This window comes from Brachycentrus maculatus, unplaced genomic scaffold, assembly GCF_059751285.1.
Source record: "Brachycentrus maculatus isolate JH-2025_06_01 unplaced genomic scaffold, ASM5975128v1 h1tg000180l, whole genome shotgun sequence".
In the NCBI taxonomy this organism is placed as follows: Eukaryota; Metazoa; Arthropoda; class Insecta; order Trichoptera; family Brachycentridae; genus Brachycentrus; species Brachycentrus maculatus.
The window spans coordinates 2,130,311-2,151,861 of NW_028280931.1; the positions used below are offsets into that span (position 1 = coordinate 2,130,311).

General features: G+C 29.0%; 1 protein-coding gene across 1 annotated transcript in view; it reads right to left on the reverse strand.

Annotated features, from left to right (window-relative positions):
- Window positions 1-21,551, reverse strand: part of LOC148307999 (uncharacterized) — a 135,575-nt gene that overhangs the window by 45,345 nt on the left and 68,679 nt on the right. The window contains exon 4 of the mRNA XM_088262446.1: window positions 13,876-13,996. Within this exon, the coding sequence (XP_088118572.1) occupies window positions 13,876-13,996 (121 nt within the window). The remainder of the gene's footprint in view (window positions 1-13,875; window positions 13,997-21,551) is intronic.

Here is a 21,551-nt window from a genome sequence, read left to right on the forward strand (position 1 = left end):
CTTGTTAGTATCATATTATTCATTTAAACCCTTTTCTGCACCCGATGGTGCATAGGGCACTGAATCATATAAACGCAGTGTTAACTTGATCGCTAACCAATGAAAGAAAGGTGATCAGCCCTTCGCTTCAGGTACTAGTCCAGGGTAATATGAAACAAATTTGAGAGCGAAAAAAATCACTTATATTTATTTGACCCCCGTGAGAATCGAACCCGGGACCTCCACTACGATAGCATACCATTACAGTACTCTATGAAAACATCTGTGGTTTTTGAAACTCGTGTGTAATAAAACTCAATTAGTGGTCTAATACAAATGTTTAATTTTTAATAACGTATAGTGGTTTGCACATTTGGCTCCCATGCTGTAGGTTCGGTTTTATTCCTAGGGGGGTCAAAATGTATGTGTTTTTTTATTCTAATACTTTTTAACATTACCCTGAACTAGAACCTAACCACAGGACTGACCTGATCTTCATATTATAAACGACCAAGTTAACATTGCATCAATTTGATGCAGTATCCTATAAAGGTAAGGGTCGTTAAAAGCAGATTTCATAAATAGATTCTGGATATCAAGAGTTTTTCTCTTATAATTCCTTTTTGTTTAGGTAATGTTCAATTTGTGAGAATTTTATTATTCCGTTAGTAATAATAAAATTAAGTATCATATAAAACGTATTGATTGATCGGCTCCAAGATTATCTAAAGGCTAAAGATTTAGTATCATATAAAACGAATTGATATAAAAAGAAGATGTTTCATTCTTTTTTAATGAAGCTATCAATAATACTAAAAAAACTTATTTAATTTGTATTTTTTTTTAAAGTGGGGGTTGCCTTTGTCACCCCACACGCCTCCGTCGCCACATCCTCGCGGTCCGGATACAGCTCAAGGGTAGGAGTGGGAAGGGTGACAGTATGATAATAATAGTATCATTTACGGTTTATGGTCTCCAGCATAAGAAAACACCCTCTTACATAATGCGAACACTACGCTGCGAAATGCTGTTTATTAGCCCTTCGCTTGGCATATTCTATTAATTAACAAATATAAAAAGTGCTTTAATATATATGAACGTAATTTATTTTCTTCCCATGGGAATTAAACCCGATACATCCAGCATGGTAGCCAAATATGCTAATCACTACACTATGGAGGCGGAAAAAAAATAAATTTAGGATTTCAATTGTTTAAAAAACATTTTTATAACTGTGCAAGAATACAGTTCGTTTTAATATAATTTATTTCAGAAAATGATTCGTTGATATTTTTTGTGATTAAATAAGCCATAAGTTACCTGAAATTTAAAACAGACATTTAAAAAAAGGGTTATATAAATATTCAGGAGTACTTATTTCAATTGATTTAAAATGAATTATTTTTTATTTCATTAATTGATTCGACAGTCACTTTGTGGTAAAATCCATCCATTTTTAATTAACGTTTTACTTGGTAAATACCACTATTTCTTAAAATCTACTGTGACACGTGTTTCGATGCATTCCGCATCCGGTGTTTGAAAATGATGCGGAATGCATCGAAACACGTGTCACAGTAGATTTTAAGAAATAGTAGTATTTACTTAGTACAACCGAGTTTTAGAAATAGTGGTATTAAGTACGTAAAACAATAATTTATAATTATTTTTAATTAACAATCGTCCAATTTTGGACATGAAATTAGTTTCGCAAATTGAATGAAATAATTAAGTTACATTTTCTATAAAGCCCTCAAACTGGAATCAATACTGGAGTATTAAATTCATTATTATTGTACGTGATAATTAAATGCTCGAATTTACAAAACTCTGGATCTTTTATATGTTTTAAGGTGGGTTGAATGGAATTAGGATTCTTCCAGTTTCTCGAAACGAAGAAATTGAAACACCTGATACTATGAATAAAATATTCAAAACGCAGCAATTCGAGTAAACATTCAAATCCTTTTCCCTTGTACACTTTTTTGTATTAATAAAGTGAAAACATGTCTGATATGTGAAAATTGAAAATGTAAGTACAAAATATATGTTTATTAAAAATCTTTTAAATATCAATAGGTTATTTATAGCTTAAAATTTGCATTAATATGAAAAACATGAAAAATTATACCGTAATTCACAGATTTTAAAATGTAAACGTTTCATTAATGTAATTAATATTTGAAGCGTTAACTTTGTGATTTTCCATTTTATAATTTAAATGTTACTATGGTTTAAAATCACTAAAAATATTTTATTAAAACATAATTATAATGTATACCGGTTTCGAAGCTAACCGCTTCTTTATCAAGACTGATTAATACTAGAACACTATCTACTAAACTAAATGCTTTTTTTATTATTAGACAGTGTTTTAGTTTTAATCAGTCTTGATAAAGAAACAGTTTGCTTTGAAATCGGTAGACATTATAATTTAGTTATAATAAAATATTTGTAGTGATTTTAAAACAAAGTTACATTTTAATTTTAAAATGTTTCATCAATGGTTTCTTTAATTATTTATTTAACCAATAAATAAACACAGTATGTACAGTACAGGTAAACCTATTACAGGGCTGTCATCTCTTGTTATACTTCGGGACATGTCAATGCCCCAAAGATCTTTAAAATATCCCATTATTCAAAATATTTTAAAATCCTGAAAGCTTCTGAAAATCTTGAATTTTTCTCCACAGTCCCCTCCTGAAGAGAATTTAAAAAAAAACTTCAAAGACAAATCTTTCAGTCAAAGTCGGGATATCGTTCAAATACGACAGCAAAACTCTACAAACTGCTTTATGATATCTCTCACTCGTTTCAAGAACGTCATAAATAAAATAAAAACTTGATTTTTCAGGAGAACGTTTTTAAAATTTAAAAATATAATACAATATATTAAAAATAAATATCAAGCCACTTATTGAACTTTTAACTATGCAACAATTTTTTTTAGGTAAAACCTGAAGATTTTTTCTTCATTTGAAAGTTTAAAAAATGCCTCTTTTGCTGGGATATAGTACATCTTCTGGGCATTCTGAAAACATGCACAACTGAAAATTGACGATGTTTGATTTATGACGTTCTTGAAAGGAGTGAGCGATATGAGTAATGTAAATTTAGTGATTTAACTTGTATATATTTCGAGTTTTTTGAGAAATGTTTCGCTTTTATTTTCGCATTAGCGTTCTAACCAAAGAGTCTTCTTAAATTTGAATTTAATTTGTACAGTATTAATCTTCATGATAAAATTTACTGTTTTATCTTAAGATGGGAGTATGAGCTTAAGTATTCATAGAAATTGTCTCGTGTATTTTTGATGAATGCGTGAAATTTTAATTCAAAATAATTTACGTTTGACTGCTTTCATCTCTTTAATTAATTCAAAAATTTTAATATTTTCATTTTTTGGTCGTTTGAAATATTTCAAACATAATATCTCGTGTCTTCTGGTCTTGGTATGGAAATAAGGCCTAAGTTGATCCTGCAGTAATGCCTGAAACAGACTTATGTATGTATTTTCTGCCATTTAGAGCCTTAATCGAAATAACATCAAATCCAAAGGAGGAAGAAGAAGCAAATAAATATTAACAAATAAGTGTGTATATCGCTCACTCCTTTCAAGAACGTCATAAATAAAAAATCGTCAATTTTCAGTTGTGCATGTTTTCGGAATGCCCAGAAAATGTAATATATCCCAGCAAAAGAGGCATATTTTTAACTTAATATTTTCCTGCTATAGGGCAGAAAGTGTTGTTTTTGCATTTTTGAAGAAAAGATATTGTTTAATTATTTTTTTGAATGTACTAAATATTTTTCAAATGGAGAAAAAAACCTTCAGGTTTTACCTAAAAAGGCCTGTTGAACAGTAAAATGTTCAGTAAGTGGCTTGATATTTATTTTTAATACATTGTGTTATATTTTTATACTTAAAAAACGTTCTCCTGAAAAATCAAGTTTTTTGATTTATGACGTTCTTGAAAGGAGTGAGCGATACGTTAAAATCATTGTTTCAAAAATTGGAAAACTTCCACATTCAAGCATCTCCTCATACACATCTGCCGATTATTCCGACTTTCAAGTATTTGACATTGTTAACTATATCAAATTTTAACTACATTCGCCTCATACATTTGTTTAACTGTTTTTTCTTCACTCATTTGTTACTCATGTCCAAACCATCTCAACAGACTTTTTTTAATTCGATCAATAATGCTTATTTCAGGCCTCCTTTTTTTGCCGTATTCCACCGTATAAATATATATCGTACATCGTTTTGCTACATATTCGTCTGAAAGATCGCATTTCGACTGCATTCAATCTATTTTTATCCTTCTTTTCGAAACTCAATGCTTCACTTCCATACATTAGGGTTAGTACTAGGACAGGTGTTGTTTTATTTGTTCATATGGTTCATATCGAACTTAAACGAGAAATATATTTGAATATTTTTCTTATATTAAACATTTAGGTGAGTTTGCAAGCCTGTAAGTTTTATATGGTAACGTAAAAATAACCGTTCTATCGCTGTCTTTGATTGAATTCTACATTTAAACTGAGAAATGACATAAAATAAGTTTGTCTTTAACTTCCTTTAAAAAAACACACTTAGAAATCATTTAAACATTTTTAAACTCACAAATTTCAAATGTTTCTATACTCTTAAGTTTTGAAATTTGTGACTCGTATTTTCATTCTGGGCGAAAATGTGTCGGACAAAAAGGAAGCTCATTTTCAGTTAACCAAAAATGTAATCTCATATTTTGTGGAAAGCGGAAACACTCATCAGATTACAGTGGTCTCAATCCGGAAGTTGGGATACATTTTCAAAAAATTTAAGATGAATGAGAAAGAAATTCTGCAATTCTCTTAAGATTTTCACCAAAATTTAATTTTCTGCGCCCCAAAATGAAACAATGCGTTGTGTTACCTAGGGTGTGAAATTGATAACATTATTTAATTCCTTTTTTTGTATAAAAACACAATTTTCAGTTCAAGGAGGCTGTATAAATCGGACTATCTTTTGAACATAATTATTTGACTACATATCTGTTTCAGCAAGTTTCACCAACAATTTTTTTCACAAGTGACATTTAAAACTACGTATTTCTTAATTTCCAAAGAAACGTGCCAAAAACAATGTTTTATTATTATTTATACTCTAAGACCCTGGATTTTCACTCTACGGATGATATATCAATATGACTCAACTTAAGATGAAACTTTTATAGTTTTTGTATGAGAGAAGAATTTATATGGAAGTTTTGAGCATTCCAGGGCTTACGACCTGGCATTTGTCTGGCATAAGTGATCATATAATATTGAGATTCATTAATTATTGAACATCCATATCTAGTCTGATCCATAAAATTGCTTTATTTAAATGATATCCAGATTTTTGCTTCAACTTAACTCAAAAATGAATAATCTAAGTTACAGTACCTGTATTTGACTGCTTAAGTTTATTAATTTTATATTTTAACAAAATCTACATTGATGTTTATGTAAAATTAAAATCAAGAGAAAGTACTTCAAACTGAGTATATCAAAATTACAAAATTTGATTTCCTAACATATTTTAGTTAATTTATAGTGTTGATGTACATTACTGATCGCACCATGCGCATCAGTGTTAGAATCTTTAAAAGCTTTATTTAAACTACTCAAACAAAAAAATGAAAATGTGCTGTGTTTAATAAATGCTTTTTCAGCATTTTTAACATATTTTTGTTGACGAACATTATTTTAATTATTTTACATGAAATAATACTCTCATTTAGTTAGTTTTTTAATTACATAAGCAAATTAAAACTCAACTTCCAACATTTCACAACCACTCCTGGGATCCAATTTTCCCAACTTCTTTACAAGCAAAACCCAATTATCATATTTTTATTAGAAATAAAAAAAAACTTCAAATATATATATATAAATATATTAAACGTGACCTCTTTAATCCGAACGCCGAAAATTCACCCTGTGTTTGGAGTGGTGGAGCGTTCGGATTACAGTATAGAAAATCTGTACGGTATTTTAATAAATTTTTAGAAATTTTAAACGCAAGTAATGATTAAACTTTTTTTAAAGAAATTAAATATTTTAATTGATCAATATTTATTTGATTACAGGTAAAAAGCTTTGCCTCTCAATTACGTAAAAGCGTCTTCTTCATATATATATATATATATATATATATATATATATATATATATATATATATATATATATATATATATATATATATATATATATATATATATATATATATATATATATAGATATATATATATATACATTTAAATATATTTATATATATATATATATATATATATATATATATATATATATATATATATATATATATATATATATATATATATATATATATCTATATACATATATATATTTATATTTTTTTATATATATATATATATATATATATATGTATATATATATATATATATATATATATATATATATATATATATATATATATATATACATATATATATATATATATATATATATATATATATATATATATATATATATATATATATATATATATATATATGTATATATAAATATATGTAATGCGAGTACTGATTTGATGTTATAGGTAAATAAAAACTCACGCCTACTCAAATCAATGTTAAATAAAAATTTCAGGGCAATCGGTATATAACTTACGAAAAATTTAGATTTTGAACAAACTTGTGTCAGCATTTTTATTTGTAAAGATAATCAGCCCCTCACTCTGTCTTTGCAAACAATCTGCGCCTTTACCACATTCAGGAATCTCCTCATATATGCCCGTCGATTACTCCGATTCCTGGCTTGATCATTTTTAAGTATATAAAATACTTGAGTAGTGTAGCGTATCTCTCTGCTTACCCCTGCGGTAAAGCAGCGTTAGTAAGTTTAAGTTTCATAATTGTTTTCAGGATACTTCGAGAAAATTCTCGAGACGGCAGAAAAGTAAAAAGCTGGAATGTTTAGACTTTATTATACTACCCGATATCACAGAGCCAATTCGCAATCCAAGACGTTGGATTAATAGACAAGTGACTCGGCAATCTGGACCCTCGAGGCATTTTTTGTCTCCAAAGGTCTGATCCTAATTAATAACACAATCGCCCTTCTATCATTTCACCCTTGACCTGGGGTCTAAGTGCCAATGCTTATTAAGTTCTCAGGATTTATAATTAATAATACAATAAACTTGGTAGAAAACAATGACTCCTTTTACATTTTATATTATTTTTTGATATCTCAATGAAGAATAACATGAAAGTTTAGGCATTTACGGAGCTTACAAATTAATCATACTTTTATTTTTTGCTAATCGCAGTTTTTCAAATGGTGGGTCATCGTCAATCATTAAAAATACTTTAAGATTTTTGTACTGAGTGACTTTGTGTTTTTTTATTACCTTTCGTCTACGTGACTCTAGAGAAATCAAACTACGGCTTATGCAACGGCGCTTTTCGTGGCCCTACTTAGGATTAAATTTTGTAAGTTTTATACCCTTTTCCTACTTGTGATTGGGTTTACTCTCCATGTTTAAAATAACGATAATTTCATGTGATTCATGAGTGAAAATTCCAAGCTAAAGCACAAAGGGATGATTTGATTAATTCAATAATTCAGCTTAGCAAAGAAGTTACTAAAACAAACAATTTTACGAATTTGATTTTCGAAATCGTGAATTCGCGGAATCTTTTCCACCCGATATTATGAATCTGTCAAAATTTTTGTTCATTAACTTACTTATCATCATGTCGCTTAATTTTTTTATAGCTTTTTATATTATAATATTTAATATTATTTCACAGTCATTTAAAAAAATACATTTTAGAAATATAACCTTTCTGTTAACTTTCTTTTTCATTTGACCGAACTGAGCCACACCAACGCGTTGTCTAGTATTAAAACCATATTTTTTAAACAATTAAACTGCATGATTCAAATATGAAACACAATTTTAACTTTTTAATACAATGTGTATGCTCATTTAGTATAAAGTGACAACATTTTGGACGTTGCTTCCCTAATTCATACGTCGCATCAAATCAAGCTAAAATCAACCATAGATTCTGTCGTGTACTCATGAATTATATAATTAATGTTGAATCCCAAAAAAATGTGTTTGGCAATCATGGGTAGACTGGTGAATGTTATAAGTATATATAGTGATCACTTAAACCAGTCAGAACGTAGGCTCTGTAAATACCAAGACTTTCATGTTCTTCTTCATCTTTTTTGAGATGCCAAAAATGTAAAAATAATTCGTATGTGAAGAAACACAGATATTTGAACGATGATTGGGACACACAAAAAATATTGTGAAAAAATCAGTGTTTATGTAATCTGATTTTAATAATACTGATAATTTAAAATTAATTTTAATCCCACGCTATATTTTACTCGAATAAATAAATCTTACAATTATTCATTACTTAAGAAAAATCATCCCTGATTTTCACCCCGAATTTCTTCGCTTACAGCATCTGTATCGATTCTACTTAAATTAATTTTCTCATTATTTTTTCCGGGAAATTTGTTTGAGACTTTGTCGGATAATTTTGTAAGTTGAGAGAAAAACTTCTTATTTCTTGAATCTTGCGTAAACTCAACGATGAAATATTTACAAGAGATTGAGTTTGTTCAATCAACGTTAATATTCTTTGTGTCGTCATTTCAAGAAAAGCTTCAAATATTGTTTTTATCAAGTATCACATAGGTAAATGGTGTACTTAGTAAGAAAAACTTACTTCATTATTCGTAACATGTCAGACATAAAACTTATTGACATTGTTAAAAGTTACCAGTCACAAACAAAGCGAAATCATTTATTACGTAAAAAATATATGAGGAAGTTAATGGAAGAGGGTTATTATTATGTATATTGATGATAGATTTTTTTCTAACTTAAAGTCTCTCAAACAATGCGTTTTTTTTAAATAACATATCATATAAATGCTGATAAAACAGTGTGCAACAGAGAAAAACTATGATGATGACGTTACGTCAGCTTTGAGAATAACGTATCATTTATTTGCTTTTCAAAGCAGCACGATTATTTTGAATCTTATACTATAGTATTTTTTGACATCTCATGAAAGATGAAGAAGAATATGGAAGTCTGGGCATTTACGGGGCTGACGACCGTCATAGGTTGGTTTAAGTGATCACTTTACACACGCGCAACATTCATATATTATATATTATTCTTTTATTATAGCATGTATATATATATATATATATATATATATATATATATATATATATATATATATATATATATATATATATATATATATATATATATTTTAACTTACAGCATGTAACTTGAGGATAAAAGTAACACTGAATAACGAAGTGTGATTGAATTTCTGTATTTCTGAATTTATATTATTTATGAAGAGATATTGTTACTTACGATATTAAACTGTTTCTTTTTACGACAATAATTATAAGGCAAAGCTTTTAAAAAATGCAATAATAAAATAACAAATAAAATTATTTTAAAAAAAACTTCATGTCTCCATTACGTTATAGCAAGGGAGTTTAGCTATCACACTAGAAGGTGTCCAGTTCGATTTTCAGAGGGTCTAAATAAACACTAATGATTTTCACTATTAATTATATTTAATAATACCCTGAATCTAAAACGCTGGGCCGACCCTAAAGATCTTGCCATGAAAAATTCAAAAGTCTTTTTTTTTAAATATTATTATAAGAATTAATAATACTAACAAGGAAATGTATATTTAATGAGGCCATTGTCGTGTTAATCTATGATTCGGAACCTTATTGTATTTGAAACGTTACATAAGTAATATAAATAATAAATAAAAGTAATAAAATAATTTATTTCAAACAAATTCAAATTAATTTCAAACTATTTCTAATTATTATTTAAATTCAAATATTGGTTCGGCATTAAATTTTTTGTAATAATTTGAATCCATTTACAATGTAATGTTTATATGAATACAGATTTTTCTAAAACCTATTGCGACACGTGTTTCAATGCATTTACTATCATTATCAAATAACATGATGATCAGTTAGCAGTTTGTTGAAAATATCGAAATACGTGTCACTTGAATTTTTTAAATTGTGGTTTTTAACAATTAAAACTTTTTTTGAAACAATAATGGTTGTTAATTATAAAGTGGTAGGATATTTGAAAAAAGTGACAGTATTTCATAATTGTGAATTCATCGACTGTGAGTAATGCACAAAGCATGTTAGGGACAGCGTTTTTAATTAAATGCTTGCGTACAAAATTTTCCATTCAAAACATCATTTGAAATGTTTTCTTTTAAACCCGAACGACCCTCTCCTATTCTAACAGACCGAGATTAGGGGTAGTCGGAAGGGTTGTAAAAAAGGCACCTTTTGATCCTTTCGCCGGCGTATGCTCAATGTTCATGCAAATAAAATTCGCACTAGAGTAGCTACAGTATTTTTAAAATTTAAATCAAGCTTGATTACGGGAGGTTTTAAATGTCTTTTATGATATTTTTACAACAATTTTTTGTTTATATCGTTGCGATTTTAACTTGTATTTTTTCAATTTTGATATTTTTTAAATTTAAAAAACAGCAAATTTTTCAAGAATAAATTATTTAATCAAACAACCATATACTTCCAACCCTTATCTTCACTCACTGATGCAAAGGGCACCACATCGTATCGATTCAGTGTTATCTTAACCGTTAATTACATGAAGGCAAGGTTTGTGTTAATCAGGCTTGTGTTTTTTGTACATGTGATATTAAATAAACACGAGAGAGAAAATAACATATGTTTATTTAGACCTCCCTGAGAATCAAACCAAGAGCTTCCAGCGCGGAGCCAAATTGCTAACTCCTTTCAACAACGTCATATTTTAAAAAAAACTTGATTTTTCAGGATATCGTTTTTAAAGTTTAAAAATATAATGAAATATATTAAAAATAAATACCAAGCCACTTATTGAACTTTTTACTTTGCAGAATTAACAGATCTTTTTAAGTAAAACCTGAAGATTTTTTCTCCATTTGAAAAATATTTAGTATATTTTAATAAATAATTAAACAATACCTTTTCTTCAAAATGCAAAAACAACACTTTTTGCCCTGTAGCGGGTAAATATTTAGTTAAAAACATGCCGCTTTTGCTGGGATATAGTACGTTTTCTGGGCATTTCGAAAACATGAACATCTGAAAATGGTCGATTTTTGATAAATAACGTTGTTGAAAGGATTGAGTCAAATGTTCATGAACAAAATATACAAAAAAAATGTTTTTTCTTTTTTTCATAAAATAAATATTCCTACATTGAAAAAATGACACATTTAATAAATAGGTTAAAATAAATAAGTTAAAATTTTAAAAATCAATTTAAATTAAAAATTTCCCATTATTTTTTTTTACAAAACAAATATTCCCAAATTGAAAAAATGACACATTTTTTAGAGTTAAGTTGTATTAAATTTTAAAAATTCCCATTATATTTTGTACAGTAAGCACATTTCACTGAAGGAAAATATTAACAGTCTTTCATTGAAAACATTAAAGCCTTCTCCATTTTATTTGATCAATTGCCTGTGGTGTCAAATTCTAAAGAATATCAAATATTTTCCGCCCCAAACAATCTGTGAATTTTACGTCGAGAAAATAAAAACAACAAAAGATTTTTGGAATATTATTTAGGAATATTATACGAAAAAATTGATTTATGAATATGTAAAGGACCAAAAGTTTTTCTTTCTTGGCATAATTTAAGAAAATTTCCATTCATGTAAAAATGTATTTAAAATGTATGTTTTGAGCACTTATGAGTTTCATTCAAATTTAAATATTGAAAAAAAATATAAAATTTTGACAATAAGGAAGATGAAAAATATGAATGTTTCGGTATTTATAGGGCTAACGACCTGTCATATGATGGTTTAAGCAATCACTCTATGTACATGTAATATGCACCATTCATTCTACCAATAATTGACCACACTACTTAAATTTCTGAAGATGTCAATATATCCTTTGATTGATACCTTTTTTCAAATAAGAGATCTTGGCGTCATTTACGGTTCACTTGAGTAAGTTTAAAATTCCTTAAAGACGTCTTTAAAACGTATTTTAGATCCCCTTCGAATTATTAAACATACATTATTTTTATAAATAAACATGATTTTCCATTTTTATTTATTTGTTTTTTGGGTCGTATTTTGAAAAAAAAAAACAAATTATTTGTCACGAAATACTTGTTTAAAAAAAAGAAGAGATTATTTTTTTTAAAACATTCATACAAATTTTCACAACCTATGCAATATACACCTCCATATGTTGATTTTTACCGTGTAAGCAAGTATTTTTGCCTAGAATTTTCACTCAGAATATAAATGAAATTATAGTTACTTTTAACACAAAGAGGAAATCCACTAACGAGTAAGTATATGCTATAAAACTTATGAAGTTGAAGCTTGATTAGCGGTGTTGCATAAACCGTGTCTAAATTTCAGAGTTACTTAGACTTTAGAAAATACAAATAAAATTGAAATATGTTAAATTTTACATTTTAGGTAAATTACACAGGATTTAAACAAATGCAATTGTAGACAATTTTGTAGATTTATTTTAGTTTTAATGTCTTAAAAAATGCATAAAAACTTTTAACTACAATGAAAACGTCAGATATATCTTCAAATATATTTTTGTTAATATGGAATGGCGTTGCACATGTAATACAATGCATTTGCCAATGTCAAGTTAATTGAATTCTTAATTATAAAATATGATAGACTATAAATTATAAAGATAAACTATAAATTTATTCCATTTAATTTCAGGAAAACAACTAACAGTGTACATAATTGGGTTCCTGCTCGCCAGGATGAGATGGATATCTGTAGGTAGGGGAATAAGCGGGGCCAGAGATTTAAAAAAAATTGGCATTTGGTCATTTATTGGGCAAACAAAGAATATGTGGTTAAGGTCTTAATAGATACAAAAGAGACTTAATTAACAATTTTTAAATATCAGTTAAAACTTGAAAAAGAACCGATGTTACCTTGAAAATATATTTTTCATGCGATGGCCATTAAAATTCTGAATTCTCTTTGCCTAGCGACGAGCGTGGAACTGAAATATGGATGTATAAGGTAGTATATATACTAGAGGCTTTGTTGTATAACATCAAAGTTTTTTTTTTCAAAAAGATGTTTCACCCTAATATCTATATACGATGTGTTCTAACGATACTTTACAAGTTTAGCTCCATAGTTCATAGTTAGTTTCTGAGCCATAAGATGGTCCTTTTATAGAAGAAAATTAAGACGGTAGAATATAAATATTTGTATACAAAGTACTCAAACAAATCGCGTATTAGACATACTCAAAATGTTGTAAATAAAATAAATGGTCAAATTAAAAGCCACATAAAAAAAAATAATCATATTTTCAGGCGGTTCTCAAGTATGTGAATATAATATAGGATTCGGACCTCGAACACAAATAAAAAGAGTATCTGCTTAATAAAAGTTTTCCTCATTCCAACACAGATGGCTGTTTTGAACTCATACGTACTGTCTCACGGGATTGATCAATATATCTAGAAGTTGAAAATTTTGTGTAATTTGTGTCAATCATGGGTAGAATTGGTAAATGTTACACGTGTGTAAAATGATCACGTAATTAAACCTTTAACAGGTCGTAGCTCTGTAAATGCCTTGACATCCATTTTCTTTTTTGAGATGGTCTGGGTATGAGAATCTAATGAGTGAAAAAATGGTAGTTGATGAAGGAAGGAAGAAGAAGGTGTGTTTGTGCATGTGTATGTGTGTATGTGTGTGTGTGTGTGTGTGTGTGCGTGTTGTGACACATAAATCGTTTAGTTTTTCCTACCTGAGTGCTGTTCAAGTGCAGCCTCTTGTCCGCAATGGGGTCGGCGCTGCCCCCGCACCCCGACCTCAGGCCCCCGGAGTGCCCCCCGCCGCGCCCCCTGCGGTAGCGCCGCCAAGCCACCCTGTACACAAAAAATGGAACCGCATTAACTTAAATTATTATACTAGTTACGATAAAGTATTATTCTATTAATTATGAGTCCCTTTGTATAACGGAGCTGGAATATTTTATAAATAATAACGTGTATTTTCTCACAGAAAAGAATAAATAAATGCCTTTTTTTTCTTTTGTCCTTATCCCCGTCTTAAGAAAGCTAGGAAACTTACATCTCCTTTTTATGTTTGTATATATGTATAATAATAATATTCACAGCATTTTGAGTGTGACTAAATACTTATCCAAATATTTGTATTCGGACAAGAAGTTAAGCGGATAAGTAGCTTCAAGTATTAAGGACATATCCTACAGGAGAACTGTGCGGATGATGAGGACATCAAGCGCCGCCAGTATCGTGCTCATTGCGTGGGGTCCAATATGCTGACACGCCGCTTTGCCCACTGCTCCACGCAGGTAAAAAATAGACTGTATCAAGTTTTGTGTACGCAGCAGTACGGCAGCGAGCTGTGGTGTAAGGTTACACAAGGAAGCTTAAAGAACATGAAAATATACTAGAATAACGGTTACGAGCTTTAATGGAGTTACTCCGACACTGCAGCTCAAGTGGTACGTTTGCCAAAAGACGCCTACTACATTGGGATGGCCTGTTAAGGCACCAAGTGGCAGGCTTCTGGGAGAGGCTGATGAAGAGCTCCAACCTCATCATAAAGCGGCTTGTGGAGCACAGTGCTGCGTTTGCCAGCGAGCTAATCTACCTCTACATCTCTCCAAATTTTCTATTTTTTCTTTCGCCGTTTCTTTTCATTCAAGGATTTTGACACATACAAAATGATGTTTAATTTTTAATTTTATTTTATTTTTATCATTTTATATTTCCCAAGAGGGGCGATGGCAAAATGAATTTATTTATTATGTTAAGAAAAACATTTTTTCATTCACTTTTCTTAACTTTCACTTCAATTTTAATTTTTGGGGATAGATGTCCTATTCTATAATATTTTTTTAACTGCAAAATCATAAGTTACATTTTGCAATTTATGTCATTTAATTAATTATTTTTTGAAAAAAAATGTTTATAATGGACTTATTATTTGAGTGATGCAGTAAATTTAAGGCCATAATACACAGGATTTCCCTCGGTAGTATTCGGTCTAAGAAACGTCAACCATACAATATTCATATATCCGGTCACGAAACGTGTACTGTATCTGTGAAAAGGGGATATGAATCAACGTGAATAATATTAAGTATCTTCCCTACAAAGAAGATAATAAATATTATTAAGTTAGCAACAAAAAAAGACCCTTTTTAGAATAATTTTCCATGTTTGTAAAGAGACCTTTAAGACATAAGCTTATTTCATATGTCATAAGTCGTTGACACTATGTTATCCATAAAAAAATATCATCAAAATTTTACAAAAGATAAGAATATGTCTTTTAACTTTGTCGCTAGTCCAATTGCAATATCTCATAATTCAGTGTTGTTATAAATAAATAAATAAATAAATTGTTAAAAATAGTCCTGTTTATTTTTTACAATTTTCAAATACCAATTCGTAAGCAATGAATTATTATAAGAATGTTATTATTCATTAAATATTATTGTATTAATAAATAAAATAATTTTCATTTTTCTGATTATATTTTCTAATGATTTTTACTGTGCATTTTGTCATAGTTGAATGTAGAATTGTGGTTAATGACTAACTGTTAATCTTTCAAAAGTTTTCGTTCATAGTTCTTTCAAGATAAAATTTTTGATGTCGAATTATCAAATACGCATATAAGGAGATAAAATGCGCAATAAATTTTCTGTTCTGATTGGTGTGATTAACTCAAATGCTCAAATAAAATAAAAATAAAACACTCTCTTTAAAGAAGCCGTTATTCAAACTTGATCCTTCAAGTCCAGAAAAAAATATGTTAAAAAAATAACCAAGAATCAAACTTGAGTTATTAGTGCATTTGAATTGACTCAGTAAAAGAGTCTGTTAGCTGAATATTAAAGTTCCTTAAGGGAAGAGACTTAATATTTACCTCCCAAACTTGTCATCTGACACACCTTCATGCCAAAACTCCAAATACTTGCCCAATTTAATGCTTTAAATGGCTAATTTAATTCAAACGAATTCAATGATGATTTGTTCTGTGAGATTTTAAAGTAATTTAATAGTAAATTACTGTACATATTGGAGTAAAATAAAAATATGTAAAATTTATTAACATTTTTATTTAAACTGTGAAAAATGTTACACATTGCAACGTTTTTATTTTAATTTGTTTTTCCGTTAAAACAACATTAATATGAGTATAGTTTAACGTTGACATTTTTTTACTATGCCATGTAATTTATTTAGTGCCATTTTTTAAAAGTATTTTTAATGAGTTGTTTATGATCATTATTTTTCATCATCCTGACGAGAGAGTCGTTATTTTTGCACATTTTTAGTTCTGGAATATTGTTTTAAATATTTATTAAGATATTACCACCCTGAAGGCCCTGAAAAGGACCAGAGAGTAACATACAAAGCATTATGAATAAAAAAGGACGTTGGGTACACGTTTTAAATGAATAAGAATGCTTTATTCAAAGGTCAGAAAAAAGGTCCGCTAGATGACCTGCTGTTTTATTCTGAGCTTTACACACACATACGTCCTACCAATTTCCATATTAAAAGATTCTAAAAAAGTATTTTTATCTTTACATTTTTCTAGTTTACTAGAAAATTTATTAGTTTACTAGAAATTTAGTTTATTTTAATAAAGTACGCGCAGTTAAATTACAAAAATGATTTTTTTAAACACGGTTTTTTCTAATAATATTTTTCAAATATAGAGGAACCTCGATTTAACGTATTTCGGGGGGTTTAAAAAATCGTTAGTTCAAATCATTTGTTATATAGGGTATGGATGGTTAAATACCCGTTACATTAAAGTTTACTCTCTTATTTTTGACCTCTATAAAACGAATTCTATGGATTTCAGCATCGTTTAAACGATTGAAATATGTGTTATGTGAAATAATATTAAAGACGGTTCGTCATTGATATATTTATATACTTAAAATACTGACAATTGAAACAAAAACACGACTTCCAAAGCCTTAAATTCTTACTTAAGGCTGGTTGAAGTAATTCTTACTTATAATAGTAATTCTTACTTGTGAATGAAGGAAATTCTTACTTATGATAGATCGTAAGTAAGAATTTCCAAATTTGATTTCCACTAATTTTCATCATTTGTATTGGGATATCATTTTATTTAAATATTTATATAAGGTAAGCTTACTAACTTTCATTACATCGAGGTTTGTTTACATTTTACATGCTCTGTTTGTTATGTGGAAAAATAGTTTATTCGAATGGTATGATCAGTTTAACAGGGTTACAGAAATTCGTTAGATTGAGATATTTGTTATATTATGGTTCGTTACATCGCGGTTCTACTGTAATAAAAATTAATGTATTAATTTTTAAATCAAATACAGATTTTTTTAGTCAACTAAGTTTAAAACACATAAAAATTAATATTGTGATAATATTTTCTCAAGTTGTGGCATTTTTAAACGAATATGTAGATTAAATGGACTGACGGTCCTTATGTAGCTACTTCATATAGTCACAATAATCTTCACATTTGTTTGAAAATGCTATAACTAGGCGAAACAACTGTCACAATATGTATTTTTATGTATTTTTTTTTTAATACAACTTAGTAATGAACTGAAATATTCTGTGTTTGATTTAAAAATTAATACATAAATTAAAATGGAGTTCTACAGATTAAACGCCAAATTAATAAATAAGTAATAATAATTGTCAAATTCTGGGAGAATAATCGATGATGTCACAAGCGATTCGATTCAAACCAGTAAAAAAGGCGTATATTTCATTTCATTTTATCACAGATGGATGGAAAGGCTCCAGATTACCTTGAGCTTCTTTGGGCAGCTTTTCTCGTTTTTAACCAGCACGTATTTCAACGTATGTAAGCTCCGTTAAGGAGACTTAAAAGCTTCGATACGATTGAGTCGATTGAACTTTTTGTTTTTCTCAAGAAATTATCAGAGTCAGTAGTGAAAGTCGATATTACATATATCATCTTCATCATCAAACCCTTATTCGCGCCCAATAGTGCATAGGGCACTGCATCATATAAACGCAGTGTTATCTTGATCATTTACACATTAAGAAAAGGTGACTAGCCGTCCGCTTCAGATACCAGTCCAGGGTAATATCTAAAAAATATTGGAGTGAAAAATTACTTATATTTATTTAACCCCCTCCCCTAAGAATCGAACCCGGGACCCCCAGAATGGTAGTCGAGTTAGCTGGCCATTACACTACGGAGGCGGACAAATATTTTTGAAGCATTATAAAATATACAATAAGTATATACTTTATGTTATAATAACACAACAACTAGATTCATGTTATATATAATATTAAAAATGTGTCCAAATGTTTGTTCACAAATCTGGGTTTGTCTACCTAGGAGTTATTTTTACTGATATGAAAGTCTCTGTTAAATGACATTTAACTTACTATCTCAACAATAGATGGTATCGAGAACTCACAAGTGAAAAAACGTGTCAATCAATGATAAATACAACTTTAGAAAATTGAAACATGTATATCACTTTAACTAAATATAAATTACATGCATTTTTATCACAATGGTAGCACAGTATGTGTTGAACATAACAAATAATATACGCAATATTATTTTTGTTCATACCTGACAACGTGTTTCTTGACAATAGCTAAAATATTATGTACCCAAAAGTTTTGTTAAAATAAACATAAAAGAAAGATTGTGATTCAATAGTCGTCTCTCTCTTTTGAAATAAATATTTTTAAACAAATGTCAAATGGTCATAATTTTATTTTAGCTTTAATGACCTGATGATGGAATATGTGAAGAGTGGTATTACACAAAGTAAACAATGGACGGTATAAAGAGTGTTTTATAAAAGAAACGTTTATTTTCCATTTTCATTCCTTTCCATTTAACCAGACTGAGCTACGGAATGTGAACCTAGGTATATCTAGTATATAATAAAATAACAATTCACAGAAAACATATGAATGTATTCAAGCAAGGAAAATAAATCTATGACACATACAAATTAATTTACTTGTCTTATAAATAAATTTGTTTCATTAACATAACAACAGGGGGTTTACTAATAACCGTATCTAGTTATCGTAAAGCGGGAATAAGATTATCTTTGCCTGTAAATAATTTTCAGCGTTCAAATTTTCCCAGGGAAGGGACACAACGCCATCTGTTGGAGTAAATCTAAATGTTATTCGCATTGCTAATGCCCTCGCAGAAAACTTCACAGAATAAAGGCCACTCGCCTTACGAAAATAAAGCGTTGAATTCGTTTATTTACTAAATAACACTTGTAACGGAGAAATGATTAACATAAATTCCAAACGGGAGTTTTGGTGGTTCACGAGCCCCTAATTTTATTTAATTTCAAATTCACTATCCCTAATGACTTAAATGATACAGAGAAAACCTTAAGTGGTAAATTTCAAAAGACTTTATATTACTCTTGGTGTAAGCTAATTTGTAGTTAAGGTCTGACGACTAAAATTTTGTTTTTGCTGAGCAAAATGGTTTTCTCGTAAACTTTTAAGGAAATTTTGTTTATAAATTGGCCATTTTGAAATGGTGAAAAATTTGCAATATCCTCAGCCTAGCATTTTTTCCGTCTCGACATCATTCGAGCATCTACAATACTTCGTTTTGCCACACATTCATCTGAGAATTTCGACTTCTCACCTGACAACGTTCGAGTATTTGACATATTTCGATATTTTATTTCCATTTTGCCACAGGTACCAAACAGCAAACTATCATTTAACAATTTCGAAAATCGTCAGTTTTCAGTTGTGCACGTTTTCGGAATGCCCAAAAAAATTGTACTATATCCCAGCAAAAGCGGCATGTTTTTAACTTAATATTTACCCGCTTCATGACAAAAAGTTATTTTTTCACCTTTTGAAGAAAATGTATTGTTTAATTATTTTTATAAATAAACTTAATATTTTTCAAACGGAGAAAAGACCTTAAGGCTTTACCTAAATAAATCTGTTGCACAGTAAAACATTCATTAATTGGCTTGATATTTATTTTTAATACATTTTATTATATTCTTAATCTTTTTGAAAACGTTCTCCTGAAAAATCTTTTTTTTATATATGACGTTGTGGAAAGGAGTGAGCGATATATGAACATGTAAGCCAACGATCCGGACAAAAGCGGGCAAATAATAAAACCTATTTTATCGTCCGAGGATATAAAATATTTATGGATTTACTCTGACGGCAAGAGCGTTATTCGGGGTCCAGGTATCTGTTGTGTTTCAATTCTAACGAGAACCTTTGTCAAGTTCGGTCAGCCGGCCGCCGAGACGGTGCCTCAGGAGAAGCGGACTTTGGCATGCCTGTGATATTAAGACGTGACATCCAATTTTCCGTACGGGTTCCGTTGCCAACTTCGCGTAGGCGGGCGGATTTAAAGGGGGAGTTTGGAATTGGCTGTATATTAAAACATATGAACGGACGTATCTACTAAATTAAATATGTGAATATTCGTTTGTACGAAATCTCGAATCACCGAAGCTTTGAAATTTTCAGAGGTGGTTTTAATACTATTTAATTTAAATAATAATATAATTAAATTGTAACTTTGTTTTAAAATGAATATAAATATTTAATTTTAACTTAATTATAATGTCTATCGTTTTTGAAGCTAACCGCTTCTTTGTCAAGACTGATGACAAGAGTATTAATCAGTCTTGATAAAGAAGCGGTTAGCTTCGAAACCGGTTAACATTATAATTAAGTTGTTATAAAATATTTAAATTGATTTTAAAACAAAGTTACATTTTAATAATAAAATGGAAAATCACAAAGTTAGTGCTTCAAATATAAATCATAAAAATAATAATGGTTTATAAATACTTTTCCAAATGAAAGCAAATAAAAACATATCCAACCCTAAAGATGACAAGGTGCATGTCGAAACCGGTTGAAGAAAAGTAAATAAAATATAACTGATTTTTTCAAAACAAAATTAAATATATGAATAATAGTTGGTACGAAATCTTGAATCTCCATAAGTAATTCACCGACAGCTTTTAAATTGTAAGAGGTTTTTTTTACTTATTTTTAATTTAAATGAAAATGGTTTATAAATACTTTTCTAAATGAAAAGTAAAGAAAAAATACATATCCAACCCTAAAGATGACAAGGTGCATATCGAAACTGTTTGGAAAAAAGTAAGTAAAAATATGAGTAATATCCTAAAATTATTCACACGTAAACAACGTGTTTTTCAACAACTTTTATGGTAACGTCATTTATTGAACGTATTGAACGCAACAAACGTAAAACTAAACATTGCTCATGGCGTAGAGAGAAAGTTTTTTATAAGTATTTAAATATTTAAGAATTAGTACTTAAACCCTGAGGATGACAAGGTTCTTGTCGAAACTAATTGGAAAAAGTATACCAATAAAAAGTGGTTAGAACAAAGTTTTT